Source organism: Stegostoma tigrinum, chromosome 14, assembly GCF_030684315.1.
Source record: "Stegostoma tigrinum isolate sSteTig4 chromosome 14, sSteTig4.hap1, whole genome shotgun sequence".
Taxonomy (NCBI): domain Eukaryota; kingdom Metazoa; phylum Chordata; class Chondrichthyes; order Orectolobiformes; family Stegostomatidae; genus Stegostoma; species Stegostoma tigrinum.
Window position 1 is genome coordinate 42,008,161 of NC_081367.1, and position 14,792 is coordinate 42,022,952.

At 44.0% G+C, this 14,792-nt stretch overlaps 1 protein-coding gene across 5 annotated transcripts in view; it reads right to left on the reverse strand.

Annotated features, from left to right (window-relative positions):
• Positions 1-14,792, reverse strand: part of LOC125458025 (polyamine-transporting ATPase 13A3-like) — a 139,583-nt gene that overhangs the window by 44,194 nt on the left and 80,597 nt on the right. For all 5 annotated transcript variants that reach the window (XM_048542888.2, XM_048542887.2, XM_048542884.2 and 2 more), the window contains 5 exons: positions 9,516-9,640; positions 4,507-4,682; positions 2,755-2,883; positions 2,586-2,665; positions 27-69 (listed from right to left, as the gene is read on the reverse strand). In XM_048542888.2, the coding sequence (XP_048398845.1) occupies positions 27-69; positions 2,586-2,665; positions 2,755-2,883; positions 4,507-4,682; positions 9,516-9,640 (553 nt within the window). The remainder of the gene's footprint in view (positions 1-26; positions 70-2,585; positions 2,666-2,754; positions 2,884-4,506; positions 4,683-9,515; positions 9,641-14,792) is intronic.

Sequence of the window (14,792 nt, forward strand, 5' to 3'; positions counted from 1 at the left end):
ATCTAAAAATGATAAAAAAAACTTACACCACAATCATTGGCACCATCTCCACACATTCCCACGTAATAGCTGTCAGAAGAACAAGGATTCAAACAAGATATTTAATATCTTCAGTGTATTAGTGCTTTCTAATGCGTTGAACGAAATCCAAAGACAACACAATTTTTAGACAACTATTAAATGTTAACAATAATTCAAAATTTTGGTATTGTAGTGGTATTGTTGCACTAGGAATCCGGAAATATAGGCTCACCATCTCGGGACTTGGGTTTGAATCTCACCAAGGCAGATGGTGGAATCTGAATTCAATTAATAAATTAAGAATTAAACACCAATCTAATTATGATACAACGCTATTGTTGATTTTCATAATAGTCCAAGTGGCCCACCAGTGCTCTTCAGAAAAGAAAAATAAATCTGACATTCTCATCTAGTCTGGCCTACATATGACTCAAGATCCACAACAATAAGGTTGACTCTTAACTATCCTTTCTACAGCCCTATCAAGCTCAATTGCATCGAACAGTTACAAAGTCTGATAAAAGAACTGCAGCTGGGTAGACAGCCCAGCATGGAACAAAGCACTGGAGATGACAACAGCATACTATCCTGTTGATCATGCAAAGTCTTCCTTAATAATATTCAGGGGCTTGTGTTAGAACTGGGAGACTGTCGCATAGATTATTCAAGAATGGCCTGACAGACATTCTCACAGGTTCATACTTTACAACTTCCCAGATACCCGCAATCATCATCCCTGGGAATTTTTGTCCCAACATGACAATAAACAAAGGTGGCAGTACCGTACCACAGACGTGGAAGGGAGTTCTTCTGGGAATCCTCAGCATTGACTCTGGACCCCATGAATTCTTTGGGCAGCAGGTCAAAAATGGGCAAGGAAGCCTCTTACTGGCTACCATCTACCATTCCCCTATCAGGGAAAAGAAATCATGGGGAAAACTCTCTTCTGGTTCAAGGTTTACATAGCACAATTGACGACGGTTATGAATGCGAGTCAGTTATTTCAGCTCCAGGACATCACTGCAGGAGTTCCACAGGAGTACCCTAGGCTTAACCACCTCCATTTGCTCCATTAATAATATGCCCTACATCACAAAGTCAGAGGTGGGCTGTTTGATAATGATTGAACAACGTTGAGCACTATCCATAACTCCTCAGATAGTCAGCAGGCCATGTCAAACTGCCACAAGACCTGGACAATATTTAGGTTTGGCTTATAAGTACTAGGTAATGACAATCTCCAACAAGAGAGAGGCCAACCATTAACCCTCTAACATTCAATGGCATTACCATTGCTGAATCCCCAATATCAACTTTTTTTTTAGGGTGGTGGTGGTTACCACTGACAACAGCTACAATGGACCAGTCATGCAAATACCATGGCTACAAAAGCAGGTCAGTGTCTGGGATTCTGCACAGAGTGACTCACCTCTTGACCAGCATTTTCAAGGCACAAAGTCTTGACTGTGAACGAAAACCAGCTACTTGTGTGGATGACTCTCTCAAAACGTAAGAAATTTGCCACTATCCAGGACAAAGCAGATTGTTTGATTGGTACCTATCTAATGACTTAAACATTGACTCTCTCAGCAGTCAATGACAGCGTGTACCATCTACAAGATGTATTGGAATAACTCACCAAGGCTCCTTAGACAGTACCTACCAAATTGGAGACTTCTACCATCTCGGACAAATGCAGCAGACACAGGGAACATCACAACCTTCAAAAATTCCCTCCAAACCACAAACCATCCTGTTACTTCACTGGCACTGGTACAAAATCCTGCCCTTTCTAACAGGATTACAGATATACCTAGATTCCATAGACTCCAAAAGTTCATGCAGACCACTCCTCAAAAGCAATTAGGAATGAGCAATCAATGCTGGCCTGACCAGCAAGGCCAACATATCATGCTTTTTGATCTTATCTTCATTATTTGTTATATTACAAATAATGATCAAAGCGTTTCTGGATCAGAAAATTCTAAAACGTAGTACTTTTGCTTGAGTCACATGTTCTGGGTTCAAGTCCCACTCCAGGATTTCAGAACAAACAAATACGGCTGACTCTTCAATAAAGTATTATTGGAGGTAACATCTTTTGGATGATACTTTTTAAATCAAAACCCAGCTTTGCCTGGTTGGATGAACGTAAAAGAATCCATGGCATTCTTATATAAGAAGAGCAGGGGAGTTACCCCAGTTATACTGCCTAATATTTATCCACAACTCATTATCACATTACTGCACATGGGAGTTTGCTCCAAGCAAACTGGTTATACTTTCGACATTACGAGTGACCACGTTTTAATGTGCCTCAGTGGTTATGATGATCTTCAAGATGCTTGGTGGTCCAGAAAAGCAACATATAAACACAAGATTGTACCCTTTCAAGGAAAGAAACGCATTACTACTTATGTACTTGTAACAAACTGTAACAAAATTAAGGGAGCAAATTTAATTCTGAAATATAACACAGCTGTATTAAAGTACATTGGATTATTAAACCTCTTTGCCCACCTATCTAATAGTTTCCAAATTGAAAATAGTAACTTAGTACTTACTCTACATTTTGAAATGCTTCTACCAGCTGTGTTTTCTGATCAGGGGCCATGCGAGCAAACACTGTCCCATTTAGTATCAACTGGGATGAACAAAAGAACATTTTAGTTCTGTAGTCATAAATATCTGTAGCCAAAGTTATTCAGAAAACATCAGTTGTCAATTACTGACTTTTGAAAGTAGATCCTGAAAATGTTCATTTATAACAGAAAAGGATTTGCCATCCATTGCAAAATGGTAACGGTTCATCTGATGGAGACCATCTCCAGAGCCCTCATTTTCCACTTTAATGTCAATGGCCTGAAAAGTAGTTCAAATCAAACATGAAGTTAAAGATGTAACAGCAACATATTTACCTACTCACAAAACTAACAAAACATCTCTATCATGTTATGTTGCAGTCCAATTGGTCTATCACGTCTGAGTTCACACTACTCTTTGGAGGCCTGTAGCCCGCTATATTAATTTCACATCAGAGATAGTAGGAACTGCCGATCTGGAGTCTGAGGTAACAAGGTGTGAAGCTGGATGAACACAGCAGGCCAGGCAACTTCAGAGGAGCAGGAAAGCTGACGTTTCGGGTCTGGACCCTTCTTCAGAAATAGGGGAGGGGAAGGGGGCTCTGAAATAAAGAGAGAGATGGTGACATGATGATAGAAGGCGGATAGTGGAACAGATAGATGCAAAGAAGACAGACAGATCAAGGAGACAGGGATGAAGCGAGTACAAGTGAGTGTGAGTAGGGAGTTGGGATGGGAGTTGGGATGGGGTTGATCAGTAAGGAGGGCTATCAGCCTTGACCTGTCCATCCTTTCTCCCTTGACCTGTCCATCCTTTTTCCCACCTATCCGCTCCTCCCACCTCACTGACCAACCCCCACCCCTACTTCCGACCGAGTAGCCTCATCCCCGCCTCCTTGACCTGTCCGTCTTCCCTCCCACCTACCTAACCCTCCCTCCTCATTGAGCAACCACCATCCCAACTCCCTATCCGCACTCACCTGTACTGGCTTCATCCCTGCCCCCTTGACCTGTCTGCCTTCTCTTCACCTATCTGGTCCAATATCCACCTTCTATCATCGCCTCCATGTCTATTTATTTCAGAGACCCCTTCCCTTCCCCTATTTCTGAAGAAGGGTCTAGACCCAAAATGTCAGCTTACCTGCTCCTCTGATGCTGCCCAGCCTGCTGTGTTCAAGCGTCTCTACACCTTAACTTCACATCACTTCTTCCTGCCTATCCCCATTGCTCCTCCCCATTTATCTTCAAGTTCTTCCTTTCAATATATCATCCAATTTCCTTTCAGGTTGAGGGCCCTGTCAACAACGAAGCTGGGGAATCCTCGGTTGAGGAAGAAGGTGAACATTTCGGAGGCTCCTTTTTCAAAGTTGGCCTCATCTTAACATATGCGACAGAGACAGAGGAACTGAGAGAATGGGATAGAATCTTTACAGGAAGTGGGGTGTGAGGATGTATAATCCAGGTAGCGGTGGGAGTCAGTGGGTTTGTAGTGGATATTAGTGGCCAATCTACTCCCAGAAATGGAAACAGAAATGTCGACGAAGGGAAGGAAGGAGACCACAGTTGGAGTATCAAGTATCGTATTGCTTTCCTTGTTGAAGGAAAGAATTAAATGTGTTGGAAGCACTTCCAAGAAGATTACTAGTACAGACAAGTAAAAAAGACAGCATCTTTTATTTTTCTATATTTTTGATAGTGAATTGCAATGCAAAAAGGACTCTCAAGAACCAAGGATTGTGAAAGAAATTGTTGTGCTCAATGTGCGTAAACAATCAATAAACAGGTAATTATGCAGATGTTTTCCACTGGTTTAAAATACTCTAGATTTATTATACGATTAAAACCCATACAGATTATTTTATAAATTCTGTTTATCAATTAAGGAAATAACAGATTGTCATACCTCTGAAGCTGCAGTGGTTATATCAAGATTTCTCGGAGCATTATCTGCGTACAGCCAATGTATTTTTGCAGTCTTCCCATCTTTCGGAGGCATAGCTTCTGCAATAATTACTTTATCCTGAGGTAAAATCATCCCAGAGTTTCTGGCGACAGAAACCGCTGTTAGCATATTATCTCCTGGTAGAACACAAAAATATAATTAAGTAATAAATATGCAATAGAATCTTTTCTTTTAATGTCATGGATTAAAATCCATCTAAATTTTCTATTTTATTCTTTTCAGGTCTAGAAACATAATTAAACTTTGATTGATATTGTTATATCATTGTTGAATTTTACCCACACTTCTGATTAAAAGTTACACTGACAGGAAAGGACTTAATATTTTCAGTAAGTACCCATTTCTGCCTCATGACATCTGTACAATGCCAATCAATGTGCATTCCTTTGTCCCATGAATTATAACATAAATTATTTCAATCAATATACTAATATCCACATCGGAAAGAAAATCAATGAATTGCTTTGAAATTCATTCTGATGTCACCCACAACTGTAACTCAATGCCTTAGGTTTCAGGTTAAATAATTTTTTTTCAGTATGACCTAGCTTTGGGATCATTCCTCAGGCAAACTGCACATAACTATTAGCAGTTACATTGACAAAAAATCTTCAGTGTCTGATAGTGACATGTGAAGTGAAATGTTCCATTCCCATATATTGGTATCCTTTGACTTCTAAGGAGAAAGAAATTTAACAAAAAAGAATATCACAAATAACAGTAAACATAAATGGTAATTTAAATTTTCTTAAAATGCATACAAAATTTGTACGTCATAGGTGACAGGAGATGTTTTAACTCATGTGATGCCAGCCAATATTTCCTAGTTAGTCTTGGAACATTTTTTTAAACATACTTTCCCTCATGTAGACAAAGATCATAACACCACTATTTTGTCATGACTCACCCTATAAGACCATAAGATGTTGCAGAAGTAGCTCATCAACTCTGCTCTGCCATTCAATGAGATTATGGTTGATCTAATAATCCTTGGATCCACTTTTCTGCATTTTCCCATGACCCTCGAATCCCTTACTGATTAAAAACCAATCTTTTCTTAATCTTGAATATACATAACAACCCAAGCTTCATGTTAAAGAATTGTACTGATTCACGATCTTCTAAAAGAAATTCCTCATCTACCTTAAATTCTGTACTCTAATTTGAGTCACCCCACAACAGAAAACAAGTTCTCAGCATCTACCCTGTCAAGCCCTATAAAAATCTTACATTCTTCAATGTCACCTCTCATTCTTCCAAAGCCCAATGCGTACAGGGTCAACATACTCAACCTCTCCTCATAAGAAAATCTCTCAATTCCTTGGATCAACCTAATGATTGTTCTCTGGACTGCCTCCTCAGATTTCCTTAGATAAGAGGGCCAAAACTGTACATAGTATTCTAGACGTGGTTTAACCAGTTGTCTTGTATAGTTTCAGCAAAACTTTCTTATTTTTACATTCCATTCCTTTTGACATACAGGCCAAGAATCCACTTGCCTTCCTTTTTCCCTACTAGTAGCTTTTTGTGATTCATGCATAAGCACTCCAAATTCTGTGCTGCAGTTTTCTGAAGTCTTTCTCCACTTAATATTCAACACTTCAATTCTTCTTGCCAAAGTGCATAATTTCATATTTTCCAATATAGCCCATCTGCCAAGATTTTGCCACTCTCTTAACCTATATTCTATATTCCTATGTAGGCTGTGTGTCATCTTTACTATAAGACCATAAGACTTAAGACATAGGAGCAGAAATTAGGCCTTTCGGCCCATCGAGTCTGCTCCGCCATTCGATCATGGCTGATAAGTTTCTCAACCCTATTCTCCTGCTTTCTCCTCAAAGCCCTTGATTCCCTCGATAATCAAGAACCTATCCATCTCAGTCTTAAATGTATTCAATGACCTGCCTCCACAGACTTCTGTGTAAGTGAATTCCATAGATTCACCACTCTCTGCTGAAAAAGTTTCTCCTTATCTCCGTTCTAAAAGGTCTTTCCTTTACTCTAAGGCTGTGCCCTTGGGTCCTAGACTCTCCTACTGATGGAAGCATCTTCCCAACATCCCCATTTTGTCCAAGCCATTTAGTATTCTGAAAGTTTCAATTAGATATCCCTCATCTTTCTAAACTACTACTTGCCTTCAGACCTATTTCTGTGTCACCTGCATACTTGATATTTGCACTCACCTCACCCAACTTATGAATAGATATTGTAAATAACTGTGGCCCAAAAAGTAGTCCCTGTGGCATTATAGTTGTAGGTCACCATCATGAATTTGCCTCCCCTTCTCGTTTTGTCTTTTTATTAATTAGCCAATCATCTATGTACATTTGAATCTTATCAAACAGCCTTACTTGCAGTATCTCATCAAATGTCTTTTACAAATTCCAAATATACTTCATTTAGATTCCCTTTTATTTAGCTGCTAGTTAACCCATCAAAGAATTCTAATAAATTTTCCAGGCATGTTTTCCACTTCATGAAGCCAGGCTGACTCTGCTTGAATATGTTGGCTAGCAAACTCACTCAAGTTGCCAATCCAGTCCTTCCTTCTTACGAAAGATGGGAGCTCCACATTCCTGAAAGGAATTTCTTCTCGAGGCTCCCTCAAAAGATATTGTCTAATGTAAGTACACAAATATGATGCTAATGTGCTGGGAGGTCTGGGCACAGATGGGTAGCTGAGTAGGGTGCCTACAGTCTGCCAGCTGAGAAGGGTACCAGCTGGGAAGGAGCAGGTTGCCAGGGGTACAAAGCCAAACGAGTGGGGGATAGGATGGCAGTGTAGGGTTCCAGCTGACTAGTGGGTAGGGTGTCAGATGGGGGTAGGATACCAAATGGTGAGGATGATAGGGTGTAAAGTAGCAAAGTAGTGATGCAGAGTTTATGGTAGGTTGGTGTATGTGGATAGGAGAAACTGGGTCTGGCATGGGAGGGAAGGGTGCAAACCAGTTCTTGGGATTTAGGCCCAGTGTCGGGAGAGGGCTGTGGTGCCAGGGTGGGGGAGGTGGGGGGGCAATATCTCAGAAGGGTGTCAGTTCTGCTCTGACTGAGACTTGGTTGGGGTCAAAGGTCAGCTCCAGCACATGGTAATGGCAGTGCAGAGTGGGTTCAGGGTCTTGGGTCAGAGTCCGGTGATATAAGGGATCTGCGGTTGTGCAGTTGAGGGCATGCGAGTTAAATTTGGGGTCAGTTAATTTGTTACTCAAGAGCTAAATTTCTTTTAAATAGTCTGGCATTCCATAAGTACCTATTTTAACTAATTTCAGCAGTACTCTCCCAAGTCTTTGATTTAAATGTACACTTTTGGAGTGTGCCTGGTGCGAATGAACTGCTCAGCGGAAAATTTGATTGAGTATGCTGCAAGGTCCCCATTGACACCCCTGATTTACACTGGAATCATAACTTTACAGCTAGCAGAAAATCCAGGCCATTGTGTATTTCTAAATGCTTTGCTATTGTATCCTTCTCAATTTCAGATGTTAAGCTAACCAGCCATGCAGTTACCCATATCTTATCCCCTTCCTTTTTTTAAAAGGAAGGGTGCTATATTAGTAGTCCGCTAATCCTTTGGAACTTTTCAGAATCTCAGGATTCTTGGAAAACTCTGTGTGCTCTGTTAACTATCTCCTTAATATCCTTGGATGTAATTCATCAGGGCCAAGGGGCCTTTCACTCCATTAGTGCCTTAGTACTCTTCTTCTAGTATTAGTTAATGAATTTATTTCCTCTGACAACCATGACACCCCCACCCCACCCACCTATTACCCTTTCATTATTTAATATGAATGGAAAGCTATTAGCATTTTCCATCATAAAGACTGATGCAAAGTATTTGCTCAAATCGTGTCATGTTTTTGGTCCCCATTATTACTTCTCCAGCCTCGTTCTCTAACAGACTGATGTTCAGTCTTTCTCTTCCTTTCTAAACATTTAAAAGATCTCTCACTGTTCAATTTGGTATTACTTGCTAGGTTACCCCCAAATATTTATTTTTGTCCACTCACAACTTGCCTGTAAATTTATGCACCCTACTCCCATGCTATCTTCATACAATTAAGGCTAGAATACAGTTGGTTCCTTCATCCAAGTCATTGGTCTAAATCACATATATTTCAGCATCAGTACTGATCCCTGAGGCACTCCACTATTATTCGCCAATGTGAAAATGATCCATTCATCAAGGCTCGGTTTCCTGCAAGTTAGCCAGTCTTCATTCCATGCGAAGATGTCACCCTCAATGCCATGTACTTTTGTCAGGAGTTCCTTATCAAATACTTTTTGGAACAACAGAACTGTTTCTAACTCAACATTCTCAATGTTTTTACTGAGAGTTTGGATACTCAGTCTGTTGAACACTGCCAACTGTAAACACTTTGCACTTCCTTCCCAGCAAAACAAGCATGACCCAACTCCCAAATTTCTAAAAATCTTACAACCAAAGCTAACAAAGGTCACAAAAAGTCTTCATTTTACCTTAAAATTAGTCCTAAGAACACAACCTAATAAACTGCACAAGTGTATCAACCAACTTTTTGCCTCAGGATGGTGAGTGTACTTCCATTATCTATCATTCAAATGCTACAGCAGCCAGCCAAAACAGCTGCGTTCAAACAGATATACTAGCTTAACTCTTTTAGTCATTGCATTAAGCAGTTGTTAATTCAGCAGCCGATGGAGAGCTACTAAAGAAAAGGCATTTGTTCTTCATGCCTATGGCTCTTATAATGTGTTGCTCTATTGTCATGCAAATAATTCAGATCATTGCACTTTGTGGGTTGCTGCATATGCTACTAATACTGTGCTAATAATACAGAGCAATTGTCATTACAAGGACAGCACATGATAAATATGGAAGGACTTTTAAAATTCTACACAGCAATTACTAAAATCCTGGCAATATGTGAAACACTCATACAATTGCAGTTGCAGTAAGCAAAAAACATTACCTGTAACCATAACTGTGCGAATATTAGCTTTTCTGAGTTTTTCAAGAACACTGAATGAATCAGGTTTTAGCTTGTTTTGCATTATAATAAAGCCCATAAACTCCATGTTACTTTCAATGGCATCCCTGTAAACAGCAAGGTTTGTTCAGTATTAAATTTCACAATTCATTACTGCACAATGCAAATTACTTTTAAACAGCACAAGTCACGTATAAAAAGGTGTCAATAACTTTATTATTCAGTGTCACAGACAAAATGTATGTGGTCCCTTTATTCCCCATGATCAGTACATCTTGTGATGAAAGAGACTTTGTTTTATTACCGTTATAGAGTGTTGGATGCAATTAAATAAATCCAGCTTTTGAGAGTTTAAAGGAAGGCTATTTATTCTCATATTCTTACCCTGAAATCTCTCCGTCCCTCTTTCTCACTCTGTCTCTCTCACTCACACACACGATACAGGTGAAGACAATAAACCAATATAATTTATGATTATCTGAACTTCTTTCATGGCAGATTCGGTGGCTCAGTGGTTAGCACTGCAGCCTCACAGCACCAGGGACCCGGGTTCAATTCCAGCCTCGGGCGACTGTCTGTGTGGAGTTTGCACGTTCTACCCGTGTCTGTGTGGGTTTCCTCCGGGTGATCCGGTTTCCTCCCACAGTCCAAAGATGTGCAGGCTAGGTGGATTGGCTGTGCTAAATTGCCCGTAGTGTTCAGGGGTGTGTGGGTTACGGAGGATGGACCTTGGGATGCTTCAAGGGGTGGTGTGGACTTGTTGGGCCGAAGGGCCTGTTTCCACACTGTAGGAAATCTAAATCTAATGACTCAGATACTTTAAAGTTGTTGCATGGCTGTTGTAAAAGTGAAGGAGTTTCAGCAGTTCGTGCAGCTTAATTTTTAGGATGTTACTTCTCAGGTGAAGTTGGAATATGTTGAGAGAATCCTTCCTTCTATTGTGATATCTCCTTACAAGGTATTGCTGTCAATTAATTTGGCTGCTTTATGATTTAGAGTTAATTCAATGGCTTTTGATGCAAACTATGTGTGCAAAATAACTTGTGTTGATTTTAAAAACAGACAAAAAGCATGGCTGTCTCATCAGGTGATATTTCCATACTCAAAGCGCTTTTCCAAATAAGGTGGGTGGGTTATTACTGATAACTTATTCTGTGTTATCAGATTGAGTGTTTAGGATTGTCAGAGTCTTTGTACTTCAATGACACATTCAATTTTATGATTTATTTCCATCTAATCATTCTGCTCAAAGTTATTACACACATCCAGAGCAGTTGAGACTTGAATGTGGGCCTCCTAGCTCAGAAGTAGGAACATGACTACTATGCCACAACAGTCTTTACAATTAGATGATTAAAAAAATTGTATCAGAGATAATGGGAACTGCAGATGCTGGAGATTCCAAGATAATAAAATGTGAGGCTGGATGAACACAGCAGGCCAAGCAGCATCTCAGGAGCACAAAAGCTGACGTTTCGGGCCTAGACCCTTCATCAGAGAGGAGGATGGGGGGAGGGAACTGGAATAAATAGGGAGAGAGGGGGAGGCGGACCGAAGATAGAGAGTAAAGAAGATACGTGGAGAGAGTGTAGGTGGGGAGGTAGGGAGGGGATAGGTCAGTCCAGGGAAGACGGACAGGTCAAGGAGGTGGGATGAGGTTAGTAGGTAGCTGGGGGTGCGGCTTGGGGTGGGAAGAAGGGATGGGTGAGAGGAAGAACCGGTTAGGGAGGCAGAGACAGGTTGGACTGGTTTTGGGATGCAGTGGGTGGGGGGGAAGAGCTGGGCTGGTTGTGTGGTGCAGTGGGGGGAGGGGATGAACTGGGCTGGTTTAGGGATGCAGTAGGGGAAGGGGAGATTTTGAAACTGGTGAAGTCCACATTGATACCATATGGCTGCAGGGTTCCCAGGCGGAATATGAGTTGCTGTTCCTGCAACCTTCGGGTGGCATCATTGTGGCAGTGCAGGAGGCCCATGATGGACATGTCATCAAGAGAATGGGAGGGGGAGTGGAAATGGTTTGCGACTGGGAGGTGCAGTTGTTTGTTGCGAACTGAGCGGAGGTGTTCTGCAAAGCGGTCCCCAAGCCTCCGCTTGGTTTCCCCAATGTAGAGGAAGCCGCACCGGGTACAGTGGATGCAGTATACCACATTGGCAGATGTGCAGGTGAACCTCTGCTTGATGTGGAATGTCATCTTGGGGCCTGGGATGGGGGTGAGGGAGGAGGTGTGGGGACAAGTGTAGCATTTCCTGCGGTTGCAGGGGAAGGTGCCGGGTGTGCTGGGGTTGGAGGGCAGTGTGGAGCGAACAAGGGAGTCACGGAGAGAGTGGTCTCTCCGGAAAGCAGACAGGGGAGGGGATGGAAAAATGTCTTGGGTGGTGGGGTCGGATTGTAAATGGCGGAAGTGTCGGAGGATAATGCGTTGTATCCGGAGGTTGGTAGGGTGGTGTGTGAGAACGAGGGGGATCCTCTTGGGGCGGTTGTGGCGGGGGCGGGGTGTGAGGGATGTGTCGCGGGAAATGCGGGAGACGCGGTCAAGGGCGTTCTCGATCACCGTGGGGGGAAAGTTGCGGTCCTTCAAGAACTTGGACATCTGGGATGTGCGGGAGTGGAATGTCTTATCGTGGGAGCAGATGCGGCGGAGGCGGAGGAATTGGGAATAGGGGATGGAATTTTTGCAGGAGGGTGGGTGGGAGGAGGTGTATTCTAGGTAGCTGTGGGAGTCGGTGGGCTTGAAATGGACATCAGTTACAAGCTGGTTGCCTGAGATGGAGACTGAGAGGTCCAGGAAGGTGAGGGATGTGCTGGAGATGGCCCAGGTGAACTGAAGGTTGGGGTGGAAGGTGTTGGTGAAGTGGATGAACTGTTCGAGCTCCTCTGGAGAGCAAGAGGCGGCGCCGATACAGTCATCAATGTACCGGAGGAAGAGGTGGGGTTTGGGGCCTGTGTAGGTGCGGAAGAGGGACTGTTCCACGTAACCTACAAAGAGGCAGGCATAGCTGGGGCCCATGCGGGTGCCCATGGCCACCCCCTTAGTCTGTAGGAAGTGGGAGGAGTCAAAAGAGAAGTTGTTGAGTGTGAGGACGAGTTCAGCTAGGCGGATGAGAGTGTCGGTGGAGGGGGCCTGGTCGGGCCTGCGGGACAGGAAGAAGCGGAGGGCCTTGAGGCCATCTCCATGCGGAATGCAGGTGTACAGGGACTGGACGTCCATGGTGAATATGAGGTGTTGGGGGCCAGGGAATTGGAAGTCCTGGAGGAAGTGGAGGGCGTGGGTGGTGTCACGGACGTAGGTGGGGAGTTCCTGGACCAAAGGGGAGAAAATGGAGTCCAGATAGGTGGAGATGAGTTCGGTGGGGCAGGAGCAGGCTGAGACGATGGGTCGACCAGGGCAGGCAGGTTTGTGGATTTTTGGAAGGAGATAGAAACGGGCCGTGCGGGGTTGGGGAACAATGAGGTTGTAGGCTGTGGGTGGGAGGTCCCCTGAGGTGATGAGGTCGTGAATGGTGTTGGAGATGATGGTTTGGTGCTCGGGTGTGGGGTCATGATCGAGGAGGCGGTAGGAGGTGGTGTCGGAGAGTTGGCGTCTGGCCTCGGCGATGTAGAGGTCAGTGCGCCATACTACCACTGCGCCACCCTTGTCTGCGGGTTTGATGGTGAGGTTGGGGTTGGAGCGGAGGGCTGCCTAGAATACACGTCCTCCCACCCACCCTCCTGCAAAAATTCCATCCCCTATTCCCAATTCCTCCGCCTCTGCCGCATCTGCTCCCACGATAAGACATTCCACTCCCGCACATCCCAGATGTCCAAGTTCTTTAAGGACCGCAACTTTCCCCCCACGGTGATCGAGAACGCCCTTGACCGCGTCTCCCGCATTTCCCGCGACACATCCCTCACACCCCGCCCCCGCCACAACCGCCCCAAGAGGATCCCCCTCGTTCTCACACACCACCCTACCAACCTCCGGATACAACGCATTATCCTCCGACACTTCCGCCATTTACAATCTGACCCCACCACCCAAGACATTTTTCCATCCCCTCCCCTGTCTGCTTTCCGGAGAGACCACTCTCTCCGTGACTCCCTTGTTCGCTCCACACTGCCCTCCAACCCCAGCACACCCGGCACCTTCCCCTGCAACCGCAGGAAATGCTACACTTGTCCCCACACCTCCTCCCTCACCCCCATCCCAGGCCCCAAGATGACATTCCACATCAAGCAGAGGTTCACCTGCACATCTGCCAATGTGGTATACTGCATCCACTGTACCCGGTGCGGCTTCCTCTACATTGGGGAAACCAAGCGGAGGCTTGGGGACCGCTTTGCAGAACACCTCCGCTCAGTTCGCAACAATCAACTGCACCTCCCAGTCGCAAACCATTTCCACTCCCCCTCCCATTCCCTTGATGACATGTCCATCATGGGCCTCCTGCACTGCCACAATGATGCCACCCGAAGGTTGCAGGAACTGCAACTCATATTCCGCCTGGGAACCCTGCAGCCATATGGTATCAATGTGGACTTCACCAGTTTCAAAATCTCCCCTTCCCCTACTGCATCCCTAAACCAGCCCAGTTCATCCCCTCCCCCCACTGCACCACACAACCAGCCCAGCTCTTCCCCCCCACCCACTGCATCCCAAAACCAGTCCAACCTGTCTCTGCCTCCCTAACCGGTTCTTCCTCTCACCCATCCCTTCCTCCCACCCCAAGCCGCACCCCCAGCTACCTACTAACCTCATCCCACCTCCTTGACCTGTCCGTCTTCCCTGGACTGACCTATCCCCTCCCTACCTCCCCACCTACACTCTCTCCACGTATCTTCTTTACTCTCTATCTTCGGTCCGCCTCCCCCTCTCTCCCTATTTATTCCAGTTCCCTCCCCCCATCCCCCTCTCTGATGAAGGGTCTAGGCCCGAAACGTCAGCTTTTGTGCTCCTGAGATGCTGCTTGGCCTGCTGTGTTCATCCAGCCTCACATTTTATTAAAAAAATTGTATTGGTTTCAGGGAAATATATTGATTAATGGCAGTCTGGATTGTTCAGGAGAAAGTTTCTTATGTGAATGAGAATCAATCAGGCAGCCACCTTTTGCAGTCTATTGTGTTCATTTTTTAAGATACTAAAATAATTTAAATTTCAGAATATACCGTTATATTGATATGACACAATATATTCAGAAAGACTTTGCTGCAATCCAAATTAGAGGAAAAAATATAAAACAAGTGAAATTATACATTGGCAGGTAGGCTAATCCTTCTAATAA